We start from the raw sequence: 17,350 nt of genomic DNA on the forward strand, positions 1-17,350 counted from the left end.
TGATGTTAATGGGAGTCACACGGCTAAATCCCTGCACAACACTTTGACAATTTAGGGTTGTATTGTCTAAGGAAAGGACGCTGTTTTGAGCTGATGAAACAGCTGGAAATGAAAACCCATCAGAATGCATCATCCTGAAAGTTGTCCAGTGTTACAGTAAGGAATTTAATTACTAGCTATACTTGTGTCCTAGTTCTCTGTGATAACACCTTCTGGCACCGTGCTTCTTTTTCCTGTACATATGCATGTCACATCCAGGGTGAGCCACTTGTTACTCCACTGTTCATTCAGATGTCTAGCAATTGTGTTGCTGATAGGGTTGGATGTATTATATAAGAATTATATTTGCTTAAAAGAACAAAACTTAGATATCTACTAGCATTCTCTTGGAGTAATTGACATTTAGCATTTTATGTGTAAGCTCTCTGATAGTGTATTTTAGCATTTTAATGATGCTTGTATATTAGTTATAACAGATCTAACATTTTTGTTAGTAAGTTAACTAGAATTACAGCTTGATGGAAGCTCAGATAATTCTAAAATTAGTCCAGTGCTCATTCAGAGGCATTTATAACAGAAAGCACGTTCCCATTTGTAGGGCACTTTTTTCCTTTTTTCCTTTTTTCCATGCTGGTGACTGTCCTGGCACGGAGACAGTAAAGAACATAAGAGTTTGTGTAGATTTTATCACAAGTTTTTGACTTTATGATTAAGTAGTAGGAATGCCTATCTGCTGTAGACAAATCTGTAGCAATAATATTTATGCTATTCAGTAGAGATTCAAAAACATAACATGCGGTGTAAGTGTCTTTCAGGGTGAAAATTGCTGGTTCCCTTTTGAAGCAGAATGGCTGAAATGCTTGTAGGCATTGCAGATGTGAAAATATTTTTAAGCAACATTTTTTTCACAGATTACAACAAATTTTGAAGTTCATCTTGTGAAATGGAATAGGCAAATGGATTTTTTAGAGGTCTTGTCGTCTTAAATGAATACATTAGTTGCTTATTGCTAGATAAGTTTCTACAAATACGTGACTCAGAGAAATGGAAAAATTTAAAGGGAAAGATTAGAGTAAACTTAATATTTTGCAATATGCCTCTGTTTCATTAGAGATGACACAGCCTTATTGGAGGGACCTTTTGCATAGTTAAACTCTTTTTATCTTCCTTTCATTAGTATTTGCTGTTTTCTACTAATTTCGTTTGAACTGTGAATTGAGAAAGAGTTAAAAGTTCTTAGAAACTGAAGAGAGGGAAAAAAGCTCCCTTGGACATCTGAATTGGCCCTTACACTTGTGAAATATGAGTATTTATTTTATTATGAAGAAGAAATAGAATATTCTGAAAGAATACTTTCCAAAAGCAAATGTATCTGTTCTGATATTACTTGACAAAAGTTTCTTTCCTCTTTTCTCTGTATATTCAGCTCTGCAAACATCTTGAGACTGTTCATCGTTTTAGTAACTATTTTAAACTTATTTAATATCTCAATCATTTCATTAAGAATTCAAAACTTATTTTATATCTTGATCATTAGTTTACGCATTAGTAGAATATTGTTTATCAGTTTTAATGACCTTTTTTAGTATTGATTATTATCTTACAAGCAATAGCAATTTTCGTTCTGTTTTAAAAGACTGGTAGTCATGCTAAATGAACAACTTCTTTTCTTTTTTTTTTTTCTGGTAGAGACTTTAAGAAAATGAAATCAAGAGAACATCTGCAATAAGTTTAAGCAATATGCTTGCTTACTTACTAGGATCTTTAAAAAGATCTCCAAATCACGATGCTGTATCTTTAAAGAGTAAAGTTCCAGTAAAAATCCATTAAGTACTTTCAAATATAGCAATCCTCCTGTCCAGCTGTGAAAAGTACTAGATGATACTTATTTGCCATTTGTGTTATTTACGGTCCATGACTTTTATGGTAACTGGTTCCTATTATTGGTTTCTATTAATGTAAAACATAAGTGAACATAAATGAGGCGTGAATCATTTCTTTTTATTAGCCCCACAGTCTTCACTCAGTGCTTGCAGTAACTCCAGCTGTGACTTGTTAGTGATAACCTATTTGAAGAAGAATATCTTAAAGAATGAAGTCTGTGATTAGGATTCTTTGTCTGCTCATAGTTTCTAAAGGTTTTGCTAGTTCCTGGCAGGATCTAATGGTGAAAATAAAATAAAAAATAATTAGTAACACTTCTAAATCCAGAGATGCTACTAAATTGTTCTGAGCATAATATGGCACTAATTGTACTCTAGGTGAGTTCACAATGGTTAGTACTGAAAGGAATGCATGGTGTACGTCACTTTGACAGTGCAGGAAAGGACTTTCTCCTGCTGTTTATCTCTGCTGCTAAATGGTAGATGCTGGTATGATCGCTTATTAAGCAATGTAACCTGAGGAAAAAAAACTCTCTCTCTCTAGACTATGTGTGTGTGTATGTATGTGTATATATTATAGATGTATACACACACGTTTATGAAATAAGTTGGAGCTTTTAGGATTATTATTCTTTTTGAGACTAGTGAGATGAATGTGGAAATAGACTTAAAAAATTGACTATGCAGTTACATTATGGTGGTCATTAGTTTGAATTGTATTAGAAGAATTATGTTTTAAGTCATGTATTAAGTTCCTTTCCATATAGCTTTGAGTAAAAATTGAAAATAGCATGTTCTTTAAGGTGAAACGTGCTTTATCCTATGAAAAGGAAAAGACTTTCTGCTTAAGCAGAATTTAGATGAAACTAAAACTTGTATATCAGATTTTATTTCACCAGTATTTTTTCCAAGAAAAAAAAAATAAGCTCTCCTAATCAGTTCTAATGTATTATTTTAAAATAATAAATATTTATTAGAAGCTAAATAAATCTAGGCTGCACATTTCTCATTCTCTCTGTGGGGCTTTAAAGCATGTTATCAACCTTTGTGTTATCTGTAACTCTCTATCAAAATGAACTGCTTTAAGTATTTTGGAAGAAAAGTCTTGCTACACTTCCCAGGCACTCTATGCCCTCTTTCATCAGTGATGTGTCACGAATAAAAGAAGGAAATAAAAGAACTATAGCCCCACAATAAAACACTTACATTATCCTGTACCTTTCAGGGGCCTTTCCGTGATACCGCTGAAGTATTGCGGCAACGCTACAAGCCTTTGGAACCAACACTGCGAGTGGCAGCATCAATCAGTTCACCACTAGAGAAGCCCAGAGAGGAAATGAAAAGGGAGGAATGGAGAAAATGTATACATGACAATGAGTAAGTTCTTTGTTTTTTTTCTTATATTGTTATGAGAATGTTTTCTTTGTTCTGTTGCTTTCGGAAACCTTTCATGCCTGACAAAATGAAATGTCAAACCTGACAGCTTACTAGCAAATATTCTCTGTACGTACTTCTAAATCTAGATTATAAACTCTTCAGGGCAGAGACCTTATCTTGTAATTGTGTGACATGTGCCTTCCATCTCTATGAATCAATAGAAGATCTTGCTGTAATAGTACTATGGAATGCAACAGATGGGAAATAAGCAAACAAATGCAAATTCCTTTTTGCCATACATACTTTGCCAAGGAACACATACTGTTTCAGTCCTCATTCAGGAATTTTCTGGACTATGGGAAGAGAAATGTTGTTGCATGCCGATGAAACTTGCTTTCTCTTCAAGTAGACTATCAAAACTCACTTGGAAGGAAACGGAGCATATGTTGCACATGTTAAACATGATTTTCAAATACTGTAATAACTTTTGAAGCAGTTTGGCTTTCTGAGCCATAGCATTTGTAATAGCATCAGAGAAACCAGCTTGTGTTCCATACAATCCCAAATACAGATGTCATCTATCCAAAAAGATTAAAGATTATTGCTAAAATAGTTCCAGCTCCTTTCTTCTTGTGATGGAACACTTTTGTCCAATCATAATAAAACCTATTAATTCACCTGTTCTGACTTTATAGTTAACTAGAAACAAATGATGTTTTGTCAGCTTTTCTGTTGAATTCCTGCTCTTAGCAATCCTTTGATATTTGAATACCAGAATTCTGGACAGAAAGGAATTCAGTTTTCTTGTGAGCAGCCTATGATCCACTGATTCACTAGGATGAGAGCTTTGCTCTCAGCTTCATATTGCACATGTTAGCTTAAGGACAAGAACTTGAGTATGCTAGAATCAAATGTATTTGCACTTTTTAATTTTGAGTGTTAAATGTTTTCTCATATTTTCCTTAATTGAATATTTTAATAGTGATATTAAAAGGAGATTGAGCTTAAAAAAGAAATCTCTGTGTTCTGTTTTATTTTTTGTTTGCCAACAAAAATAATTGTTTTCGTTCCTTTTATACCAAACGCAATAGGAAAACTTTAAAACTAAAAGAGTACCTCAGTTTTCTGTTCTTTCCTGTGTTGTTATTCAGAATGAGAAAAAGCAGCTTAATTTTCAAATCTCAGTTTAGATTTGAACTAAGTTTTTTAAAACTTATTTTTATTTTTAACTTATCTTACTGAAATCTAGAAAACACTGAGTAATGATTTTCTCTCAATTAAGATGTTCTTTTCACTGAGATCTTGATTATGCATTCCAAATGAGGAGGAATTAAGTCCTTCACTTATGGGAACACATCGTCTCCAGTCTTTATTTGATAAGATTCACATAATGACTTTATGTGGTCATTATGTGGCCAGTTTCAAGTCTTATCTTGAAATATTTATTTTTCTCATTCTTTTTGCTAAGTGAATCATTAAGACTTTAGACTTATACAGTTCAAATCGGGACGTGCCAACTTTGACAGATATAAATCGATCAGCAGTCTTTATTTACCTTATGGGTAAAGAAGCATTTAGTGTCATTCTGAATGCACAGAAGCAGTAATTCTCAGCTTCATGCACACTAAATGTATAGTGGATTATACATTTTCAGGCTGTGATTGTTCCGTTTGTGCTTCAGATTCAACCAACCATGCAAGGGTCACATCTGTAACCTTGAAAAGGTGATGACAGAGCTGCAGGTCATCATCAGGACTAACACTCACTAGTAATGCCGCAGCTGCTGTGTGGTATGGTGGTCTCCAGGGAGGAGTCAACAAAGGGTTACTCAGATTCTACAGTAATCTTTTTCTCAGCAGTGTCTATTATGAATTGACAAATTTCTTGTCTCTTTCTATGTAATTGTGTACTTTGGGACTGTGTTTCTTCCTGGTAGTGCTTCCTTTGTTTATCATTCTTCTATTTTAGAAAATGAGAGAAAGAGCAGAGGAAGCGTGTGGCATTTGTGGAGAAAGTTTGTGCTTGCATGTAAGGAGAAACAGAGTCCTTGATCTGTATTTTTCAAGAATGAATATTAGTGTTTTATAGGTTTTATATCAGACAATACAGAATTCCCACCATGTTTTGTTTAAAAAAAAAAAAAAAAAAAACAAGCTCTGAAATCAGCTTATACATTTGTCTCTAAGTGTTCCAAGCTCTGAGAAACTTCTTGCTTCTGATAAATGCAGAAATAATTGAGAAAGCTATGGGAGAGGTTCAGGTAGGCAGCAGCAGTGCAAATGCAAAATAAATGAGTAAATTTTGTGAATGCTTATAGCAACTGCTAGATTTTACAATTTTGTACTGAAAGAGCAACTGGGCAATTTAACCTAATAAGGACGATTCCTTTTTCTTGCGTAATTGAAGCTGTTACTGCCTTATTGTGCTATTTTTCATACAAATGAAGTGATTTCCCCCTCCACTTGGATAGGAATGACAATTGGACTCCTTTGGGATGACCACTTAATAAACTGGTGTCTAGTTTGAGACATCAACTGCCGGAACCAGCATATTTAGATCACTGAGCATGAAAAGTTCTTTACTCAGTCATATGCAGCAGTACACAGGCCTAATTTTCCGGAGAACAAAAACGTAAATTATTTTCATTAATTTTGCCAAAAGCTGTCTCACATAATATGCCTCATGATCCAAAGTATACTATTAAATATCTTTATGAAGTCCACATACAGTAGAATGAATTGCAGTGTGGTGATAGAATAAGGATAAGCCAGTGATAACCAAGGCTGGGGCTTCCTGATTTATTATTGGCTGCTGGTGTGACATCAGGCAAGTCACCTCGCTGCTGGCTCTCTGTGCTCAGCACTGTACTAGAGGCAGCCACGTCAATCCTGAACACATGGATTCACTTGTGTGCAGCAGAGTGCAATGTTTGCACATCGTGGCTCGCACTTGTTTTCAGCAAGGTGCTTTCTTTTAAAACCAGCATAGGTGCTTCCGTGCCACAATGAAATGCTCAAAAGATGTACTTGAAGGCGTCTGTTTCAAAATGTGCACAGCAATAAAGGTAATAAAATATAAGAAAGCAAGTTGCTCTTGTTTGATAAAATTTTAAGATTTTAAAAAAAATCTTCTCATTTGTATATTTTTAAGATCTTTTACTGTCTTTCTGACATAGCTGGAGTGAAAATGGCCAGTATGTTTTATGTCATGCAGATACAACACGTTTGAAAACTTTGTTCAAATTATGCTTAGTTTTTCACATGCTTTGCAACTTCAGCAATCTGCATATTTTCCGGACTGTTATTGTATTATGATAAACAGGGATTATCATATATTTTCAGATAATGTTTTCTTAACAATTCAACTTCTATTTGTAACTCTTCCATTTATTTTAATTACTAGCACAGTGTGCAACATTTATTAATCAGCAGAGTCTTTTTAAGTTAAACTACTAAATTAGCTAACCCCATTAACACAAAATACTCCAAACAAGCAGTAATAGGAGAGGTAGTTACTGTGCAAATCGTATTATACATGCGGGTGCTCTAGGGCACAGTTAAGCATGATTACCCTCTTTTGATCCAGTATTCCTCTGCTTCTTCCAGCTAATTTCCACTGGAAATTTACAAAGTAGCGCCTTCATTTTTCCGTCTTAATTTTTCTAATGAAGTTCTAGTACTTTATAACACTGGGGATGCAGATTAATAAGTCTGTATAATTAAGAAGTTCTGGAATTTGCTACAGAAGAGATCTCTTTTTCTTCCTACAGGAACTAGACAGTCCTTTTCTTCGTCACGTACGGTATTGCAGACATGGGTTAAATAAAGAAAGAGACAAAAGACTCTTAGATTTTCTCCTGTTAGGATAAAAATGGCAGATAGTTTATTGAAAAATTATCCATATGTATGTAGCACATAACTACAGACAAGATTTGTAAGAATGCATCCAAAATAGGCTTGTCTTGCAAAAATACTGTGCTGATCTTAGATGCACTAAGTAAAATATGCTGCATAAAGACTTTGATTTTTAATGCACACTCATTATGAACTACATAATGGCAGCTCCACTGCCATTGTTTTGCTGTGGAAAACCATTGTTTTTTGCTTTGTACACCAAATGTAAAGATGAAGAGTGTTGGCTTCAGGTAGAAGCTGAATCTGAAAGCTTGAAATTCATTACATGTTTCATTTAAAAAAGCAAACAAAAGAGGTGTAGGAGTGGGGAGGGTTTGTTTGGACCTAATTGTTCATGGCCATTACAGTCAGAGGAAGCTTCTTTTCATTTGAGTTAGGTCAAGGCAACATGAGGCAGCTTCTCTGAGCAGCCTGTTCCAAGTTCTCAAGTTCTCCAAGTGAAGATTTTGTCCCTAATTTCTGATCCACACCTACCCTCTAGTTTAAAACTGCTACTTCTTGTCCTGTGACAGCATTCTTTGACAAATCCTTCCTCTTGTTTGCACTGCTGTGAAGAAAGCTTTCTCTCTTGGGTTGCCATAGGCAGTAGAGTCCGTATCTGCTGCTGCTTCTCTCAACTTGGTCAGACTAACTGGACAGCCTTTGATATGTAAGAGCCCTCTTATCTTTCCTGTCAAAAGAGAGACATTGGAAGAGGAGACAGAGTGGACAGAGGAAATAATAGGTGAAGAGATGCAGGAAGAAAGAGAATTAGGGAGCAAAATATATGGAAAAGAAGAATTAGATTAAATTAGTGGCAGCCTAGTGATACAGAATAGAATGAATGAAGAGATGTAAAATGCAAGTTTTATTAACAGATATTTAAGCTATCTTTTGAAATGTAAATATATCTCACTAACTACTGTCAAGTCTAGGACTATCTACTCTTTCAAGGCTTCTATGTCTTCTATGTCTTTTTTCTTGCTAATTCAGTCCAACAGATTGTGGTCCTGGAAAATTTGTAACTGGCCTTTGATACCACTGACAGTGCCAGCTGTGGTCCTGGTCCTCTCCCAGTTTTTGTTTATATAATACTGCTATTTGTAAAACCTGAGTAGTTTCTCCTTTTGGTTCCCCTTTTTTCACCCTGTCTTGACTGTATTTATTGGTACATCTCATTTAAGCTTTTGCAATGGACAAAATGAGATCATTTTTACTTTTTTAATTTGCTTCTTCGGAGAAAACTCACCTCTTGTTAAATCATGAAGTTTTAGAAAGGCTCAGCTTATGCTGACTATGCCTTGTGGCATAATATGAAATCAATGTGAAATCGAATTCTTCTTTCATCCTGCTACTTCTGTTTCTGTCATTTTTACCCTTCAAGAACTTCTGAATTTGCACTGAAGTAACAAAACCTGAAATCCAGATATGAGAATCCTACTCGAGTGAACTTTTTATGGTATAAACTACTGTGGTCTTAACTTGGGCAGGTCATAATGTTATTATACCACTGTCTGGATTTAATTTTCTTCTCCTTCCATCGCTCTCTTCTATCACATTCAAAGCACAAAGTTGGGGAATAGCTGTGTTAGGTGTATATGTAGAGCTGTAGATCAGAATGCCATTACTGAATTTTATGACAGAGCTATTGCTATTTTACTGTTATTATTGGTTGCAGGGCTATAATGACTTCCATATGACTCATTAATTCGGTTATCTACTAAACACACATACAAAAATGTTTTGATGTTATTTTATTTACTTATTCACATAGAATGATTTTTGCTTGATTTAAACAGGCACTGAATTTGCAAACATCTTTTCTTATAGCTAGATCCTTGTTCCTGTCAGCATCAGCTCACATAGCTCTGACCTGAAATTTTTACAGTCAAACATTGCAACTTCGTTTCTACCACATTCAAAGATGAAACAGTGATAATCTCCATTCAGGCTATTATTTATATTTATATATATTATTATATTTATATTCAGGCTGCTATTTATGAAAGAATGATATGTAAGTGACATTTAGACTCTAAACATTGCTTATTAATGAGCAAGAAGTGATTATATAGCAAAATAAATAAATAAATAAATAAATTACTGCTTCATGCCATCATATCCCATTATATTTTTAATGTTCTTTCATTTCAATTTTAGCATTCTTTTATTGTTCAGTGTTAAAAAATTCATAGTTGCTTTAAGTTTTGTCTCAACCACAGACATACGTTCTGGGCTGTATGGCACTTACCCCAATCAATGATCTTAGAGAAGATATGCAGTAGAATGTGGAAGATTATATTTGTACTAAGTTTCATGTAGAGTATACAGTTAGTTGTGTACTCACAGTCCTGAACTGTTAAAATGTCTGTATAGATATTTGTTTGGAATCACGGCATACAGAGTTTGATCTGAAAAGAATGCCTCCTATATTTTGTGATATTCCAATGATGCGACCATCGTTTCCAATGCATTGAAGCTGATATTCAGCTCTGCACATAGTTCCTATGTCATCTCCTGATTCGTGTAGATGAACTGATCAAGGCGCTCTTCATTTCATGATGTGGCAGCTGTGCATGGCCATCTGGAACACAGCTTGTCTTTCATGTTACTGTTTCCACTGCTGAAGCACACCACCCATCGCCTCACTGAGCTCACATCCACTGTTTGGTCTCCATAAAAATCCAGCAAGCATCGATGAATGTCAATGGATGCCACTTCTTCCATGTGGAGGAATTCAATCATACCCCTTTGTTTGATATGCACTTGCAGGTCAGATGCCATTTTGTCGGATTGCTCCTCTGCTGCCATCTGTCACACGGAAACAAAATGTAATGGAATGTTGGTGGAAAGGTTTAACTTCTACTGTCATGCCATCAATGTCTGTCTCTGACATTGTGGACCAAGATCATAGGAGACATTATTTTCAGAGCAACCCTAGTGGTTTACCCTGAGTACTGGTCTGACACACACACCAAAAAAAAAAAAAGAAAAAAAAAGTTTGAAGTGCAGTCAAGCCGTCCAGATTGGAAATGTTATAGGGAAAGCTAGAATCATTGCTTTTCTTTACTTTATCTTCTACTGTTCTCCATTTTTTTTTTTCCCATTTTGTGTATAAATTTTACAGATGCAGTATTCATGTTGAATTATGAATGTTATGGCTCAACTAAATTCTATGCATATATAGGCAAATCCCTAAACTGCTAGCCTTGTCTTCTCAGCTATCCAATCCCCTGAGAAAGCCAATTTTCTTTCATGTCTGAACAAAAGAAAAATGTACTATTAAAATGCAATTCAGAAGTGATAAAAACTGCAAGTGGAGCAGCCGGCTCACAGCACCTTCGATGTATTCTCTGGGACATTGGGGCCGCATTAATTTTTGTGTGCTTGTGATGTCCATCCCATGTGCAAATTAGCATTACAAGTACCATAATCTGTCTTATGTGAGAGTGTCCTTTCCCATGAGTATACACATGCTACTACAGATTTGTATAATTTAGAAGTCTGCTAACTCAGTGTTTTTCTCATGCTAACTTTACATGTGATACTTGATAGAGTAAATTGCTATAACTAGTAAAATTGCAAAATAGTTTATTTTTTATGAAGTGGAATTTAAAACAACTACAAAAAAAAAAAAAAAAAAAAAAAGCCCACCCAAACAGTTGCTGATGGATTATTTAGCGATATGAAATAATTTTCTGAGTTTGTATCAACCAAGAGACAGAAATAAAGTTTTTATTATCCCTTTCTTCATAAACAAACAAATAAATAAATGAATAGACTATCTAACTCTCTTAGGGACTCTAGATCTGAAATGCTTTCAATTACTGAAAAGGTTTTAATTAACTACACATGTGGCAGTTAAAGCAATGTTTTAAGCTCCTGAAACAGGTATTTCTAACTTTATAATAATTCTTCTGCGCTTGTGAAGGACACTCCTTGCTTTTTTTGCAATACCAGTAATGAAGAGCTTCCTTCATGAGATTTTCCTTTCTATGAAAATGTACCTGTTTGCTTTCTTTCTTGCAAACTAAAATAGAGAGGTGAAACTAAAACAAATTTGTAGGATCTCTTTCAGATCTTTTAGAAATGAAGGGTCCTTTACCTTCCTTCACACAGTTTACGGTGGGTCCAACACTGAACACTTGTCCATGGGATTAGGGATATCTGCAAACCTCTTATATGTCCAGGCGGGTAGCTGCAGTTTCACTCTATGGTGGCAGCATGCAAGAAGGGAGTTCACCCTTAGTACGATCAGAGATGAAAGAATCAAGATCCAAGAGATCACTAATCAGGAAATACTGATCACTTCAGAGTAAACCACACAATTCGTAAATTTAAAAGAAACCAGTGATTTACTTTGTGTTCTGCCAATATGTGAATATCAATAGTATTATATTTAGTTTTCATTCTGATAAACTAGACTACAGTCTATTTTATTCTGTGTAACAGCTGCCAAAGGATTCATTTTCTGTTTTGATATACAGGAGTTCTTTCTGGTGCAATTTAGATTTGGTTTATACTTAAATTGCTGACATCTTGAAGTATTTCCATCCTGATGGAATGATCAGATTGAAGTTGTGTTGTGAGACTTTTGGACTACTTTTAAGACAAATGCAAGGTTCTCTAGAAATGAACCCTCAACTTGTGCATGGTTTGTGCCTTCCACTGGTTTGTGGCATGGACTGCATTGCCTGTATCAACAAGCAAATCACTGCAAATTGAACCTTGTTCATTTCCTCCTTGTCCACATCCATTAGTAGGACAGATACAGCCAAAGCAAGAATCTAGTAATACTAGTCATATGCTGTTGAAGCTCTATAGCTCTTTGCTCCAATTTTGGTTTTAAAAAGTAGTTATAAGAAGTACTTTAGTAATCTTTTTCACATTACTTGTGGAGGGGAGAGGGTGCTACATCAAGAAAGTAGAGTGGGAAATATTAGGAATGCATGTCAATATCCTGATTTGCTGATATTTGATTTACATAAATCCTGTGGCATTCAGAGTACTATGTAGTAATTCTTAAATACTCTTAAATTTCAGATTTTTGCCATTTTCTTCATATCATAAAAATGAGAAGTATGACCTGTCGATTCATGCATCAGAAAAAATTGGCAAAGAAACTTACGGAATTAAGCATTTCCGAGAAGTACAGCCTAAAAAGTGGATAGCAGGCAAGGTAAGTCACTGCAAAAGTTAAAGAAAGGCTGATTTTTTTTAGAAAGTTATTTTATGCTATAGGACCTAATCCTGAGATAATCAAATCCAATCTTATTGTAACAAGCATGTTATAAAATCACACTGAGCTATTGTGATATCAAGCTTTCTCAACACTCTGGAGAGTTAAATTTGAGGAAATTCAAAACATCTCACATCAACTACATGAGGATTTAGGAGCATGCTTAAGTACATATCCAATTATATCAGTTTTGTGAAGTTTTGCTGTTTCTGTCTTTCCTCATTTAAGATATATTACATTTATTTACTCTTATATGTGAAGACAAACCTTCAGAAAATTACGGAAAGAAATAGGCCAAAACTATTTTCTTGCATATATTCTTCAAAAAATAGTACAAGTGAATGAAAAATTGTTTTTAAGATGTTTTCATTAAACTGGCTTCTTAGTCAGAAACGTCTCATATATTTCCAGTTTTGTGCTGTAGGAAATAGTATCCTCAGAACTTTCAATGTTATGTAAATTATTTTCAGTGGTTGAAACCTAATACACTATGAGATTTCGAAAGTCCAAAAAGTTCCATCATTCACCAAGCACAGTACAGAAAAAGGAAAACTGAGCAATTTCTTCTTAGCGTTTTTCAGATTCTTAGCAGCATTAGGAAACCAAAGGTTCAGAACTTCTGAGTCTTCACAGTAGGTTTGTACAAAAACTAAGAAAGGATTTATTTTTTTTTAATCGTGTCGACTTCTGCAAAACCAAGCACACTCTCTGAAACTATATGAAAAAGGAATACACTGTTATAATATTACAATAGTGTAGAATTAATGAAAAAGGATGTAAGTGAGCCAAAACAGTGTTCTAACGTGAATTTGTAGTTGTGTTTGTATTACTATTTTTTCATAGATATCATAATCAAATTATAATATCCCAGTATGAGAAAGATATGGATTTGGCAGAGCAGTTCTAGTGTAAGACCTCAAAGATGATAAAGGAAGTGGAACATCTTTTCATAGAATCATAGAATCATAGAATCACCAAGGTTGGAAAAGACCTAAAAGATCACCCAGTCCAACCGTTCACCTATTCCCAATAGCTCCTTTTATACAACAAGAGCCTAAGAGAGCTGGAACTCTTCAGTTTGGAGATTATCAGGGGTGTCTCACTTATTTAAAGACCTAGTGGGAAGGAATGAAGAAGATGGAACAAAATTCCTGTCTAGTGAGTCTGTGCTGTGAGGGTGGTCAAACTAGAAAACGTTGCCCATTGGAGGTTTTGAAATTTCCTTCATTTCACTGAAGATATTCAAAACCCTAAAGGACACAGTCCTGGGCCACCAGCTCTAGCAGGTATTGTTTGAGCAAGGGGATGGAATAGGTGATCTGAAGAGCTCACTTTCAACCTAAGTAGTTCTGAGAGTTTTTAAGATGTGATTACTTACTTCCTTGGAACTAACTTATCTTGTATATATATGCAAAATAAGTTTCACACAGAATCACAGAATCACAGAATCACAGAATCACCCGGGTTGGAAGGGACCTCAATGATCATGTAGTTCCAACCCCCCTGCCTAGCAGGGCCACCAAACACACACATTCAGATCAGGTTGCCCATTTCAAAGTTTCAATTAAATTTAGTTTGAGAAGTAGTATTTTTAATCATATTTTTTCTCAAAGTGTTAAGTTTTTTAAAAAAGATCATGGTAACATTTTGATACTTTACTATACAGAAATAGCTAAACTACATTGCAAATAAAAACATGAAAATCAACATTCAAGTGAAAAGATTAATTTATCTTTCAAAAGCAATTAGTGGAGGATGGACTTGATTGGAGTCCAACTTCATGAGCATGATATATATGTGTAAAACAGTATAAAGATTTGTTGGTCATACTTATCTTACAGTGTAAGGATTCTCCCTCTTCCAGTCCTTAGCAGTTCTTAGACCAGCAGTCTTAGTCAGTTCAGCAGACTGAAATGACAATATCAAAAAATGTGAAAGTTGCTATATTGTATATCCTATAAGATATATATATATATATAATTTGTATTATATAAATTACTGAACTTATCTGATATCACTAAACTGACTTTTGATCTTGGGTATGTTTCAACCTAAATCTCTGCAGACGTATAGCTGTATGCATTAACTCAACATGACAAACAGCCTTCCAACTCTAATTGTAAATCAAAATCAATCTTCATTTCATATGTTTAATACAGCCATTTTGGGGGGTTTCCATGAGATGATATTTATGTTAATGCATTATTACAGCCTGAATAACTGATAACTGCCAGGATGTGTATTCCACTTTTTATAGTAGTATCCTAGATAAATCTTTCTTATCATTGCTGATGAGAAAAACTATGGTGTAATTTCTTCCAGGAAGGCAGTTCTGTGGTTAGTGGGTCAATAACCCCTGTGATCTGCTGCAGTATTATTTGATACTAACAGCCTTTTTAAAAACTATATGTTAAAAAGCTTTTCTCTGTGTCCATGTGCATGTCCTGGTTGTATTTCCTTTAGATTTTCACATATATATAAGCATTTTAATTCAAGTTACGGAATTAGTATGCAAATTATGTAATTACTTCAGAAGCAAAATGAGCAACAATGAAAAATAGTGCTTTGTAATACTTCATCTGGAGTACTTCCACGTAGCTTTCAAAAAACTTACTATGTTAAGGGAAAACTAGTTCTGTTCTTCAATAAGAAACAAAAAAGCTAAGAAGTGTAAATGATAACGTACTTCTAGTGGGGGATGAGAATGTTCTTATCCAGTTGTATACTATTATAAAATAAAAATGCATGCATACTTTTTAAGTTGAAACAATATGTGTCTAAATACCGTGGAACACTTTTGATTTATATGTGAGAAATACCAATATAGAAAAAAAATACTACCAATCACTGTGAGTTTAATCTACAGTGATAGGTCCCAAAATAGCTGGACAGTCAGGGGATCAAACACACTAACTATAATCTTTCAGTTGTCAAAACACTCACATATGCTCATATTTACTGAAGCAGAAATGATAGCTTACAGCTTTTAATTGGTATTGGAGTTAGGTTTGTGTATGCATTTTAGAAAACTGACTTAAATGACAGCATTAAATGTTTTCTTATTTGGAAAATTCAGGACGTGATGTTTGAAGACATTCTTTGCTGAAATATTCTTTCCTCTCATGCCTTATTAGAGGTGAATTACAGTACAACTGCATCGTTGTTTCATTATTTGCAGAGGCATTTTGGCCCTAAACAGAATTTTATTATCTACAAAGCATAAAAATATCCAGTACTGCAAGGAATTAATTTAGAGAACCTAAGCATATTGCACAGAACATAAAGTTGACCTTTACCGTCTACAGCTTTTGGAATGGAGTGGGATGTGGAACACATCATAGATTTAATGTGGCACAACGCTGTCTGCAGAAACTTGGGTGGGACTGTGACTGCCTGCCCATTGCACCTCATGATTGAATCTGCTGTCACCAGCATCCTGATAATAATGAACATTCAGCTTAACGACCGTGATTATGATTATCATAATTGATGTGCAAGTGCTGTGTGTGGGGATCATTACAGCTGAACTGTACAGCAGAGAAACATGCCTTAGTTATGGATAATTTTACTTTTATGCATTGATTGGGATAAAATATGCCTTTCAAGTTCAACAGGCCAGAGTAATACAATTTTAGGAAGACTTCTACGTGTATGAATTGATGATTATGAGCTTCCTGCAAAAACAGTCATTCTGGCTGTTTGTTTTGAATTGTTTCCTTCCATTAATAATGGGAAATAATTAAATAATTAGATGTTGAGTGGAAATCACTCATAGAGTACTGCCAGCATTAATCAAATATCAAGCTGAAATATTTCTGAATGTGATGGCCTTGCCTTGCCTAGCCTAGGAAAAACAGCACTTGTATTACACCACAATTTTAGTTATGTTGGAGCGGTAGAAACTGGGCTGGAGTCAACATCACTTTCATTTTCACGCTGAATTGTGTAACCATTAGAGCAGACCATAGTTGTTGGTTATATAAATTGTATAGCTTCCACCTCTGTCACCAGAAGCAGAGCTAAATGAATTAAGCTAAAAGCTTAATTCAGGCAGTGTGGATAAAAGCACAAAGCACAACCAACAGTTTCAGTCAGTTTTGCTGGCTAGTGATTGCCATCAGCTAAGATTAGGTGAAGTTGCAGAAGTATTTCATTCAATCATATAATGACGTGTAGATGCACTTCAAGCTCAAGTTTATAAAATAAATGTTGGAGCATTAGTATAATGCTAGGTTTTTCATTGATTTACAGTAGATGTAAATTCTTCCTCTTTGTTCAAGAACTGGCAGAAGTGACTTATTTGGGACAACAGAGGTAACAGACCACAGAAAAAAAGTCTAGCTTGCTTTCTACCATAAGGAAGAGATGGCCCGAAAATCTCAGGCCGTTAGAAAGCGAGCAAGACTTTTCTACACACATGATTTTTCTGTGAAGTCAACCCATTTCCTTTTACATTCTTCTGAGGCCAGTGTGTCCTGTAGTTTCACAGAAAAACTGTCTTTGTAATACTGCAAAAGTACACTCTTTGTGTTTTTCCATCCCTTCCTACACTGAAATTTATTTGAATTTCATTTTAACTCGACTTAATCTGGCAGCAGTTATACTTGAGATAATGTATGTGTGGTTTTTTAAACTTAGACTGTAACAATTTTGAAAGGAATTTGCTTGTTATTTTTTTCTTTTTGATTAGAGTAAAAAAGAAAGTACACAAGCATATTTTCTAACACAGAATAGTATCCTTGTGGAACAGGGACCTGTTCTATCAGCCTTATTAAATGTTTAAAAAAATTTAAACACCATAGTTACTAGTATGCTTTGTAAGAGAAGTTTCTAATATACATGAGGTAGGATATTTCCCTAAGCAATTTAAGCCAACATAATGTGGCACCTAGAATTGGCTCTATTGTAGGGTGAAGCCTTTCGCCTGCGAAAGACCTCATACAGGTGTTCGCAATCGT

General features: G+C 34.8%; 1 protein-coding gene across 2 annotated transcripts in view; it reads left to right on the forward strand.

Annotated features, from left to right (window-relative positions):
- Positions 1–17,350, forward strand: part of SPATA17 (spermatogenesis associated 17) — an 89,712-nt gene that overhangs the window by 54,680 nt on the left and 17,682 nt on the right. For both annotated transcript variants that reach the window (XM_042823181.1, XM_042823190.1), the window contains 2 exons: positions 3,109–3,260; positions 12,197–12,332. In XM_042823181.1, coding sequence (XP_042679115.1) covers positions 3,109–3,260; positions 12,197–12,332 — 288 coding nt within the window. The remainder of the gene's footprint in view (positions 1–3,108; positions 3,261–12,196; positions 12,333–17,350) is intronic.

This window comes from Centrocercus urophasianus, unplaced genomic scaffold, assembly GCF_019232065.1.
Source record: "Centrocercus urophasianus isolate 14NV4802_14NV808 unplaced genomic scaffold, USGS_Curo_1.0 seq_10, whole genome shotgun sequence".
NCBI classification, from domain to species: Eukaryota; Metazoa; Chordata; class Aves; order Galliformes; family Phasianidae; genus Centrocercus; species Centrocercus urophasianus.